At 40.0% G+C, this 13280-nt stretch overlaps 1 protein-coding gene across 1 annotated transcript in view; it reads left to right on the top strand.

Moving 5' to 3' along the window:
- CSDE1 (cold shock domain containing E1) overlaps positions 1-13280 on the top strand; it is a 689720-nt gene that overhangs the window by 292169 nt on the left and 384271 nt on the right. The window contains 1 exon segment of the mRNA XM_086923281.1: positions 7-132. Coding sequence (XP_086779407.1) covers positions 7-132 — 126 coding nt within the window.

Raw genomic sequence — 13280 nt, forward strand, 5'->3', positions numbered from 1 at the left:
TCACAGGGTAAAGAGGTTGCAACAGATGTAAGGTTGCTACCTCAGGGGACGGTTATTTTTGAAGACATCAGCATTGAGTATTTTGAGGGCACCGTAACCAAAGTTATCCCAAAAATGCCCAACAAAAATCAGGTATGTTAAAAAAGAAATGGTACATAGTTTTCTTTGAAACCTTTTCAAATCCGATACTACCATATGATCATAACCATCTCAGTGTCTGTATATCTTCGTTGCATTTACCATGGATATTTTTCTTAAAAGGCAGTACTTGTAAAAGTTACACTATTCTGGGGTGAGAAAAACAATTAAGATCCTAACTAATGCACAGGAACAGAATATTTTGGTCTACATCAATATAAAGCAGGATTTAATGGAACAAAATGCATTTGTAATGTTATGCTAATTGGTCTTCGTGTTGCGTGCTGTGACTAACTATACCATCAAGTATTGGGCTGTTTATAGCATATTGTTTTAGCATGCTTTTACTCATAAGCCCTGTAATCTAGACGCCATCTTCAGGTGGTGGTTCTTACCAGTTAGTTTGTAGACTCCTTGTTCGGGCACCTGTGACATTTTTGAAGACACAATTGCACTTTATTAGTCTAGAAAAAATGTGTGGCCCCTTCTTTCTTTTTCCAGCATTACATAGTTCATACATTCAGGTGCTTGCCTCTGCCCCCTTTTTAGGCTGGGAGCCTCCCATTAATTTCAAAATAGGAATAAACTATTACAATGAACCATACTCCCAACAGTGTTTGATTAATAGAACATACACCTCGTTCAAACCGATTAAAGCTCTAACCTATAAGCTGGGTTTGCTGAGCTCCCCTCGAGGCCGCCATAACTTATATTGCTACTGCACATGTGTTTGCTTGCACGCAAAAGCCCCTCAGAGTCTTCTGCTTTTTGGTTTCTAGCCATTGTCTAAATTTGCTTTTCAAACCTCTTTATTTTCCTTGCAATACAGCCAGCCCTAACTGTAGCTTTGCTCACCCTGATAAGGTTTTTGAAGGAATAATACATATTTGGTCGTAGCATGTGTTGCTTAGATACATATGCTCTCCATATGCCTGCTATTTGTTTGGCTTGTACTTTTTCAAGGTTTTATTTGTTATTCAGTCATGGTATGCAGTATGATTCCCTTTAGCTGGCAATTCTTATGGGTATCTACTGCATGCTAGATGGTTTTTTTTCCGTCATCTGCATTGCATGTGCATTTCATGGCTCCGTTTTTGGCAACTTGTAGTGCTTCCTTTAGGGTCGAATTGGTAGTTTCAAATCCGATCGAAACGGAAAAAACTTGATTCAGCGATAGACTTAGATTAGTTCCCCAGACAGCTTTCCACAGACATCGACCTCCTTTCGAAGCCTCACTGCCATGCCTTTGGAGCCTCCCTGGGGAACTGTACACCTCAAATTGAAGCCTTTGTCAAGAATGCATGCACTGTGATGGAAAGGATGCCCTTCCAGTACTGCTCCACTCCAAATTCCAATGGACTGATGTAGGAAAGTGCTCCTTTTTACATATTGCCCCCTCGCCTGATATCTGAACTTTGTCTGGGTGTGCACTGGGCCCCTGCCAATCAGGTTCCCAGTGCCTGTGTTCTTTCCCAAAACTGTACCTTTGTTTCCACTATTGGTACACCTCTGGCCCATATGCAAGTCCCTTGTGAAAGGTACCAGTGGTTCCAGGGGCCATGTGACCAGAGGGTCTCTAAGGGTTGCAGTATATATTGTGCCACCCTCTGTGACCCCTCATCTACCCATACACACTGCCATTGCAGACTGTGTTTTGGTGCAGACAAAACCTAGGAATTGACACAGCACAAACGTAGGAAGCTGGCTCTGTATATACTATATCAAAGTAAAGTATAGTGTTCCCAGAGTCCAGTGGATCCCCAAAGGTTTACAGAGGTAAAAGTAGATAACACTGTACACTCTTGTGGTAGTGTGGACGTGCAGTAAGGCTTTATCAGAGGGTAGTGTTAAGCATTTATTGTACACACACAGGCAAGAAATGATTTTACACTTTCAAAGACTGAACTCATACAAAATATATTTTTTATTTTATTTTCTGTTATTTTCTGTACAATGCAGGATTTGGTACAGGTATGTAAAATGGTACTTTTCTAAACATGTTGATAAGAATAGGTAAGCTGGATGAAATTGACTTTGTAACAGGTGTGTAAAACATTTAAAGGCGGTTGATAAGTGTAATTACTTTGTGATTACTTTTTAGATTACTCTTGAGAGTAGATATCAAACTGGGACATTTCCTAGACAAAGGTACGTAGAGCGCTTTGACATTAAAACACAGTTCTATACAAACACAACTCAACACATAAAACGTTTTCAGAGGAAAAACAGTCAGTGCAATCCTATGGAAGTAAATGTGGTAATCGGTTTGCTGGTAAGCAATCAGTCGAGGGCTGAGTTTCTGCGGTTAAAACCAGGGTTACCCGAGAGTCAAGGATGCAATCAAAGAACAACCTCAGTGGCACTAGCACGGCTAGGTGCAGAGTGCTGAGGCCAAATGTTAGCCAATGGGTTTAAGGGGCTGTTGGTTGGTGGCTGCTCTCAGCAAGCCACCGGGTTGAGAAGGCAATGCTCTTAGGGCTAAGCTCAGGGCAAAGTGGGATCAGTGTTGGCACACAAGGTGCACCCACAGGGGTGGCTGGGTGCAGGGTGCTGTTTTAGTGTCGGGTGCCGTTTTAGTGTCAGGTGCCCTGTTTTAAATGGGAGATCACTGGTCGGAACAAAGACTGCAGGTTCTGGCTGAGAGAATTCCTGGTGGTGGCCATAATTTATAGAGGTAAGTTGGGATGCATGGACACAGTTGGTAGAGCCACCCAATGCTGTGGAGTGCCTGGTGCAGGGGTGTCTGGTGCAGGAGTGTCTCTAGGCATCAGCTTACCTTACCAACATTGTTGCGGGTATTTTCCAGATAGAGGCTGTAGGCGTAATCTGGAGGCAGGCCAGGGATCACCAGGTCAGGTTTGTTGGGGTGGACCTCCTTTTGGTGTTGGGCCATTCTAACTTGGACCGTTGGCTTCAGGTGCAGGATGGTGCAGGCTTGTGGATTCGGCCGGTGCCAGAGTCTGGTTCTTCAGCAAGCCTGTTGGTCACAAGAGACAGTCTTTGCAGGGAAGGCAGGGCAGGTACTCCGGATTCTGGGGGGCCGCTGGACATGACTGATTCTGCTGGAGCAGGTAGAGATCTCGACAGGCCTGTAGGGCTGGACCCAAGGTAGTTGGTGTCCCCCTCTTCTTCCTTCAGCATAGCTCTTTGGTGTTTCTGCTTGCTTGTCTGAGGAGGCAATGTTTGGAGTCGCCCATAAATACTACATTTAGGGGCATTTTTAGATTGGTATGGGTCAGGACCAATGGGCCCCTATGGGTACAACCTCTATTATGCCAACCTCCAGTGGGAGGGGCGCTTAAGCCTCTTTCTGGTTGGCTGGGTCCCTGCATCTGCACAATGGCAGGGACAGAGTTGTGCTTCGCCTTGGCTCCTACTCCTGAGGGTTGGAGTTGGAAGAGGTAGGCATACCTCTCCTCCTATCATGACGATTCTCCTTCTTAAAGTGAGGGTTAGAACCTGTGGGGGCCAGTTGCTGGGAGCAGCAAAAGGCAGGGTCTGCACCCAACGGCGGCAAGCCTTTGACGCTTCCCCTTCGTGGACCCTGCCCATTTTTGTGGAGGTTTGGCACCTCTGCACAGGAAGTGCTTTGTTTCAGGACCTCGAGAGAGCGAGTCTCTCAGCCCAAGGGTCCAGAAACATATCTGGGCGTGGCACCTGGCGAGCAGCCACTCAGCCAGGACGCTAGTTACATTGCTTATTAGGGGGTATCTCTAAGGTGTCCTCTTGTTGTATGCCAATTTAGATTCCGAATGGATTTTCCCAATGCATGCCCTTATATAGGTACAATTTACATGCCCTTATATAGGCATAGAAATCAGGCCCTTATTTAGGCATAGCTCATGCAACCCAAATACAGGTATGGGTACTTCCATCCGTTCACCAAACGTCACAACGATTTCTTGGAAAACCAGCATAAGCCGTTTGGGACTTCCCCTTGCTTGAATATTGATTTCTCCAAGAACTCAGTTAGTTTACAATGAACATCTATTCCTTAGGGATTCATTCATGACATTCATATGCCCGACTTTGTCAAACGTGGCATTCCTAAACACCTTCAAGGTATAAATATACCTTCACTTGCTATGGCAAAGCACAGTGGTTCGGAGCAGTTAGACGACCTACTTGCCCGACGCAGCTCGCTACAGCAAGTGCTGAAGGTAGCTGACTCTCCAGCTGACGCACTGATCAGGAAGCTGCCCTCCTCTGCTGAGAAATCAAGCTTCAGTGTTTCTGACTCCCCTTGCGGGGTGTTGGGAAATAGACTCTCGAGACAGAGATACCAGACCTCCTTCATTCTAAGGTATGGAGCTGATTAGAACCTAGAGAACTCTTGAGTAGAGTCTTGGCAAAAACTAAACCTAAGCTAAAGACCATACTTAGTTCTTCCCTCGTACTGGACCTAGGTTAGGTGTATTTTAGAAGCACCAGTTGAGTAGTTTAGCTTGTTATTTATGTATGTATTTTACATGGCTTGGAAACCGTACAATGCTATTACAGTATTAATTCATAATACTATTCTAGCTGTACGCATTATACTTTGCATTCTGTCTAACGATTGTAACAGTTCACCTCTCTTGCATGAGAAAGAAGACTGTTCAATATACCTTTTATTGAAAACGCCAGTCTTACTATTTCTCTGCAAACTCTGTAGAAACGAAGCATGCACGATTGACTGGGTGAAATACTTATCTATTATTTCCACGACTCTAGAGATATATTTCTTATTCTTGGGAAACAAAGTTGTCATGTTTATGCGGTTGTCATAGACTCATCCCTTCTTGTGAATTCAAGTAAGTTTCTAGTGACCTCTGAGCTAGCTGGCCTCACAATTAAGTTTAGTATATTAGATAGAGACCTACTGACCTAAGTCCTACGTCATATCTATAGGATATATTATTCAAATGCGCAGAGCATATTGGGAATATAGGAACTACATTACATGGCGCCCAACGTTTGGTAAGACACTAATTTAACGCTAGATACTAAAGTAACTCAGTCGTGCTTTTCTCAGAGACCCCTTTTTCCGTAATACTCTGATAGACGTCTTGGAGTCGGTAAAAGGATAATAACTGCCATAACGGAGTAGGACGAAAATCCTATGTATTCGTTTTTGGTTTTTTTCAACGTTGAAGTGTTCCTAAATATTGTGCACCTTATCATTGTTTCCTTGAAACTTTCAGTCAACAAAAAGGCTGATAAAGTACTTCCTGGGGCCAGTGGAGCTGCGGCTGATCCAGGCGATGCAGCTTTTAACATAACAGGTTTCCAAGAAACCAGTGAGGGTTCTATAATCATTCCTTCAAATTTAAGGAAAACCATCACTATAAAACGTATAAAAAATGGCCCATCAGCAAGTAGTAATAGAGGCACATGAATATCATCAGACAGAGGTTTTCTACTCATCGATAATCTTCCCTGAAGCAGATCCAAGAACAAATGTGTTTCACTTCTACAAAGATGAACCACCAACGGAATACATTCCTTTCGAGGATATTGAAATCCCACTAACATACCAGGAGCATGCACTCTGGTTTAAAGGCGCCCTAAACACAGTATCTATGACATTAAGAAGACCAAGGAAGAAGGAAAAAATATATTCAAAGTTGCTACCTTTTTAATAATTTATTCTCATAATATCTAAACGATATTTATACAAAACATTAAAAAAAAAATAAAAGCAACATGTAACACATCACATTTAATCAATATGTATAAATAAAGGGTTAAAAAGTGGCAATAGCTTTATTAACTCAACGCGCGGTTCGACGTATACGTCTTCTTAAGGAAAGCCACACAATTATCTAAAAATGAAGAAGAAAAAAGAGAACATACTCAGATTTCACAAATTGTTATCCATATCTTGATATGTTTTCTCAAGAAAAACATCTATTTAAACAATTTGTAACGATAACAACTTTGAATATACTTTTTCCTTCTTCCTTGGTCTTCTTAATGTCATAAATACTGTGTATATTGTTTTATTGACATGGTCTAGGATTTTTTGTCACTACCATTTAAGTCCCTGTCCTAGGAATTGAGCTATCCATTGTTTAGGGGGTCCTTGTTTTTTTTTTTTTTTTTTTAAGGCGCACTAAAACATATAAATCACATTACCAGGCTCGGTCCACTAGTTAGACCAGGAGCAACATGGCCGGTTTTAGCCAGCTTTTACTCCACATCCTGAAATTAATTAAATTACAGATGTGGAACTACGAGCTCAACTCAAAGAGCTAATCAAAATCTTTAGACAATTGGTTCAATATGTCATGCAGACTTTTGCTGTCCAACCAGCAATAATGATTCCACAGTATCCCCCACACCAGGGGAACACAAATAAAATTACACCTGAGACTCTACACTCGGTCGTTTGTAAACTACCCGCAAAACTGGAACAAATTCCATTCTGGATAGCTCAAAAAATTACTCAAATCGAGGCAGTATTTCCTAATACTACCCTCATGAGAAACACAGAATCTTAGCAATCTGTTTACCAATGGGGATCGCACCACATCTGGAGGACTGCGACACTTGGGGTAAATTCTTTGCTGCAATTTACACTAAAACACAGTGTGTTCCGTCTATGGCGGTAATACCAGAAGTCCTGAAACAAATTCAAAATGAATACGGGGCAGAGCCTGCTTTAATTCTAGGTATGAAATTACTGAAAGACTTCAAACAGGTCTCAACGATATTAGCTAATATTAAAGGTGAAGCAGCATCCGTGGCGATCCGCCAAAAATTAAGGGAATTTGATGTAACTGAGCAAATTGAAAAATCCTATGAAGAATTAGGCGGAGACAGTCTTGGTGGGAAACCAGTAAAACCCCCAACTGTCTGAAAGTCCTGATAAGATCTTTAGTAAAAACACCCCTACTCTTATTAAAAAGAAGTGGGAAACCAACTTCTAAAGAGAAGCGTTCTCATTCCAGAGGTAGGTCTCCTCAAAAGGAGCCCTCTGGAAGGAGGTATAACCTCAGGAACCGGGATAATTTGAGAAAACCTGATACATATCAAGATACTGATACACGTTCCTCTCGTACCTTTCAGACTTTGTCACAGAAATCCGAAAGAGCATGGTCAGAACACAAGGAAGAACGTGTGAAGCCCAAAGACGATCAACACGTTCAGAAAAATAAGAAACCTCAATTCACCAAAAAGAAGGTAGCCGGTCTAAAAATCTGACATGCCGAGGATTTTGAGGACTCAACTCAAGAACGGGGAATCTGCTCAAACAATGTTGGACAGCACAGCAGAAGTCACCATAGCTCGCAAAAAGTTGAAGGATCATCTGGAGACAGTAGACTTTAATTAATTAATTCAAGTGGAAACTGCAGATACCAGGGTCAGTTGTCTACATAAGTTATATGAAATAACACTCCGGATGGAGGGGGACATACCAAGAAAAGTGAGAGCACTCTTTTGGGAGCGACTTTCTAAGGGTTATGACATTCTTCTAGCTGAACAACAAGACTGGCCACCACAATTTGTCAGGGAGTGCCCATATTGCGAGGACATCATTATGCCAGCCTTCTCCAACCACATTACAATTCATTTAAAATATACCTATGCCAGGAAATGGGCAGTAGCCCAAGGTCCTGCATTATACAAAAATCATGTAGGGTGGGATGAGGACTTGCCTCACCATAAAATCCAACAAAAAAAATCAACCAACTGCACAACGGCAGTACCCAGTTAAGCAAGAAGCTAAAAAAACAGGTCAGGGAGATAATAGATCAACTTGCATACCAAGAGGTGACTGAAACATGCACCTAGTCATTGAATAATCCTTTGTTTCCTGTCTCCAAACCAGACAATACATATCGTCTAGTTTTGGAGTACTGACATTTAAACTCTTGTTGCAAAACTTTTGCAGTACAAAATGCACACAGTGCAGCATTAATGAAATAACATTGTGCGTAAAAAATATAAAACATTAGATATTTCTAATGTTTTCTTCTGTTAAAACATTGCACCAGAAAGTAGGTATTTGACCGCTTTCTCAATCATGGGGACACAGCGTCACTTTTGTAGTCCCCTCCCAGAGATTCAAGAATAGTCCTGGGTTATTTTCAGCGAGAGTAACAGAGTTACTATAAACATATGATGACGAATCCTTATCATATGTGGATGACCTCTATCTAAAAGACGATGACTTGGATAGGCACTTGAATAGGGTGAATACAATTTTATTGGGCTTTGCCTCTGAAGGGTACAAATTCAATAAAAAATATCTAGAATTGCCCATTTAAACGTCCTCTTTCTAGGACATACATTTCAAATAAAGGCAAAAGCCTGGCAGCAAACTTTCTAGAGAAATGTGCGCTGCTCCAACTTCCAAAAACGCTGAAAAACTTAGTTGATTCTAGGTTTCCTGAATTTCGGAAGAACATACATTCTAAACTACGCAGAAGGGGTTAAACCTCTCCACGAATTAATCAAACTAAGTTTATTTTATTGTGTTTGATTAATTAAAATCTTACCAAAAATAGCTACAAAATCAAGCAAAAACTTTACAATTATAAAACAATAATCATTCCAATTTGTATACAAAGACATGATTATATATCATACATACTAAGTTATAAAACAATAGCATTTTCTTTTCTTTTCAAAGACTTGATTATATTTTATACATGGTGGTTTACTCCATAAATCACTCAAGTAAAAGCTTGCAAATTTAATTTTCATCGCTCTTAAGAATTTTACAAAAGCTGAATTCATTGGTAAGTCTTCAGGGTTTAAACATGCGATCAGTGCTTGCCTACATGTCCTTACACCACGTGTATTAAACAGTCGCTTCAGAGTAGTTTTTCTTTCACTTTCCAGATCCGAGCAAAGGCACAGTAAATGCATAATATTTTCTAGCCCTAATTTCAACAGTCTGCATAGGTTTTCTTCTTCTGGTCTCTTCCATGGTAGTAAGTGACATAGTCCTGGCAAACAACCAAATCTAGTTCTGATAAAAATCTGTTTATTTTTCTTGGTCCACGATGTTTCTAAATATTTTTGTACTTTTTTTTTACCTTGAATCCATTTAAGATTGGCCATGCGTGATTTCTTTTTACTAATATATCTTTGTCCTTTATCAAGGATAGGTGGTTGGTAAGCTTGTTTATCTGTTTTTTTAAGCTTTCCTGTGTGATAGGGGTATTCCACATCGATGTTCTACCAAATACTTATTTTGATTTATTTAAATAGTAGCAAACATGTACATTTCTGTTCTTTTTTTATTTTTTATTTTTTATTTTGTGCCTTAATAAACAAGACAGTTAATTATACTGATCATTTTTTATTCTGCTTTCAGTAATTGTCCTTTCCTTGCATATAGTTGATTATTTAGCCCAAATTCCAGCCGGACCTGAGCTTGTGATGCATTCTTTGTCAGAGAATAAAATTCTGTATGCTTTGGCGACAACCGTGTTAATAATTTCATCATCTTTTCCATTGATTGCCTCACTACCATATGTTAAGGTAGGGAGTAGTTTTGCAGCAAATATTTTTAGGAAAGGGTGATAAGACAGGTCTCCTATGGTTTTCTGAATGGTTCTAAATGCCGCAACAAGTGAGTTTGCTTTCCTTGTGATATCCTGTTTTTGTGGCAGGAAGTTTCCATTATTAAAAATGATGCCAAGGTATTTGTAAATGCCAACTTGTTCCAGTTCTTTGTCTTAGAAAAACCATTTGTTTAAATTTGAGTCGCACATTTTTTGTAATAACCATTACCTTGGTTTTAGCTTAGTTTATTACTAACCCATTTGCTTTTGAATACTTAAAAATGCCATCAATTAATCGTTGCATTCCAATTTTGGTATGACCTAGGTTCGATTCCGGATCTAGTATGTGGCTTTTTGTAGATGGTGTCCTGAGTGATCACATTTTTTGGTTTGTACTGAGGTATTTGGTAGAACGAACAACTTTGGATGTTCTTCTTCGAGTTTGGTTTTATGGCTTCGAGTCGAAGTTTTGTTTGAGGGTGATGTGGCTGTTGTTGGGTGAAGTGTAATGCTGATAGCATGTCGTAGATCAGTCCATGAACTGCTTAAAGATGGCACCCATAGAGATGGGATTGGTGTGAATCGTCGATTTCCATGAATCGACAGGACGTATTTTTTGGGAAGACATCGCGTAAACCAGTATGGCAGCAGTTTGTGAGTTGGAGGAAACTCTGGCAAGTTTACAGTCACAAGTTACCTTGAAGAAAAGCTGATACTGTTGGATTTGGCAGGTATATGCGTTTGGGAAACCGGGAACAGAGTTCTGATATTGACTGAGCGGTTTAGAATACTTGGAGTAACGTGTTTTGTTTGTCGGCAGACGGACACAAGTGTTTCACGAGTCTGGAGTTGTATACTGGTTAACCGGTGAATCTTCGATCAACCAGTGATATTTCCCAGCGGAGGTAATACAATGTTATCCTGTAATTTGTAGGCAGACCCTTAACCCCTTCCACACTCATGACGAGCTGGGCTCATGGTGTAGCCTCCTCAAACACTGATGACGAGCCCAGCTCGTCATAAAACAATAAAGAATAGCAATTCCCAGCACAGAGGGGGAAAACGCATAGCAGCCATGGAGTTAAATGTCTGTCTAAATCACTAAGCATATTTCTTTGTTCGTTTAGAACGGAAGGAGTTCTCAGGATCGTTGGACTAGTGAGTTGTTTTTTGTTGGTCACTATGCACAGCGTGGTGAAGGGCTTTTGTTTTAATAATTATTATTCTTACTTGAAAGGTGACAGACTTTTATCTTGTGTCCACACTAAAAGCTATTCAATTCGTTGCACCCTATGACATGATGCCTTCTATTCGAGTTGTTTAGATGTATTCTGAAAGTTGTTTATGTAAATATTTTAGATTTGAGGCTAATGATGAAGGGCCTTTTCTCGGCCGAAATGCATTGAGCTCGTATTGGACTGCAAAGAGGACAGCTAAAGTGATTAAATATATTTGAATGTATTTTGTTTAATTGTGAAATATTGTTTTGTTCAAATGTTTTTTTCTTGACGAATGCAAAACGAGTTGGGAATCAAATATAAAGCTGATAATTTTTTCAAGCGTCGAAAAAAATAGTATTCTAAAAATTGCAAAGAATTTGACAGTTCGAGTGGGAACCACCCACAGCAACAGTGCGTGGTGGTCGAGCCTAATGGGCTCGAGATAGGTAGGTCTCAGTACAGACATGGTTTAGACAAACGTGCTACCACTGCAGCACGCATAGTTTAAAGCTTTAGATAGAGTTGGTAATATAAGCAACAAATTAATTGAAAATAAAGGTCAAGTTGGGTATACAGGAGTGCTTCTCCACTTAACCCAATGACCTAGGAGTATGACATCAGCATATAACAAATTGGATATCTGTTTGTATGCTAACCTTGGAGGATATGCATTGATTTTGTTCAACATAGTAGATAGATCAGCTAAAAATAAATTAAATAGTAAGGAGGCCAAAATGCACCCTTGTTTAAGACCACTTGTCGGAATTTCATTAGTCGGTATGCTTACATAACCAATCCTTGCCCTAACCCAGGTTTCAGAGTGCAGAAGCCTAATCGTTTTTAGCAAATTATCCAGAATTAATTGCTTTAATTTATCCCACAGAAGGTCTCTCAACACAATCAAAAGCAGATTTAAAATCTGCGAAACAAAGATATAAGGGTTGTTTTCCTAATATTGTCTTTTCAATGAATACCGATAAGGTTAGTATATTTGTGGATGTTCCAAGGCCTTTGATAAAGCCTGTTTGATTTGGGGGCAATACCTGATTCTCCTTTGCCCAATCAGTCAAAAGCACAAATTAAATCCCGGCAAACAATTTTGCATCCGTGTCTTGCAAGGTAATTAGCCGATAGTTTCTGGCATTTGCCAATTTCCTTTCTTATAGATTGGTTTTATCAGCTATCCTTTCCATGATTTTGGAGTCAATCCACTCCGGTCCACCACACAAAAGACATCAGTCAAGTAAGTAGACCAAAATTCTGGTGCTTCCTTGTATAGTGCAAATCGAATACCGTTGGGACCAGGGGCCCCATCTTTCGGTTTCTTAATCAACTTGGTCACCTGTGAATAGGTTATATGAATTTTCGCAGTCGCCTTCTGGGTCACCTTTTATACTCTTTTCCTGATTCGTACATTAATTGTTTGCTGAGGTTTCTGTATTTAAATGTTTTAAAAGAAACGTCACCCATTCTTCTTCAGTTAAAACAGACCCTACAGCCTGTTTGTTTGGTCTTGCTAGACTGTTAATCAATTTCCAGAAGTTCCGTGAGTTTGTTAAAGAACTTGCGTGGAAGTTCTTTGTCCACAGATCTTACCTGGCTTTATTTATTTCATTCCATATTAATTTCCTCAGATTGTAATTTGTTTTTTAATACTACCTGTAGTTCCTCATTAAACAGAAACTTAATTAACTGTTTCCTTAGTCTATTTCGCGTACATCTGAGTTTTTTTTACAGTATATGGGAGGTAGACGTTAGATTAGCTTGTTTCACTCTGGGCCGTTTTATTTCTTTCTACGCACGATGTTTGTTCATTGTAGCTCACTATTTTCTCTGTAAATTTTTCCCATTGGTCTGTTAATGTTCTCATCCATGTTTCTTTAAAACATTCTTTAACTAAACTTTCGCTTTTGCCATAGTCTCAGCATTATGGGCTTTCCATATAAGTTTCCTTTAATTGATAGTGGAGGCCTGGCCTTGCATTGTCTGATACTTTTGAGATTTTGTACAGGATAACTTTATCTCGATAGTTTGTTGACTAGGATCGCTGTCCGGGACTTTATTCAAATGGTAGCTTTTCACTTTGTCGAAAATACACAGCGATGTCCGTGTGTAGTCAATACGTGAATTAACATTACATGAGTGGAATGAGCAAGCGGGTGGGCTGTCCGTTCAGAATCTACCATGTAATATTCTGAGTCCCAGAGCTTCTATGTCCATCACAAGATTTCTCCCCGTTTTCGTTTATTAATTCTCTGACCCATTATTGGTTCCGGAATTTTCCATTGTTGATTTTGTAATTGGTCAAAGTCGTCCCGCATGAAGAATATTAACAAGTTTACATTAAAAGCCCCTGTAATAATGTAATCTGCTAAGGGCTCTTCCAAGATTTGCTCCAGTAGGAAATTATGAAGAGCGGTGCATA

Source organism: Lissotriton vulgaris, chromosome 5, assembly GCF_964263255.1.
Source record: "Lissotriton vulgaris chromosome 5, aLisVul1.2, whole genome shotgun sequence".
NCBI lineage: Eukaryota > Metazoa > Chordata > Amphibia > Caudata > Salamandridae > Lissotriton > Lissotriton vulgaris.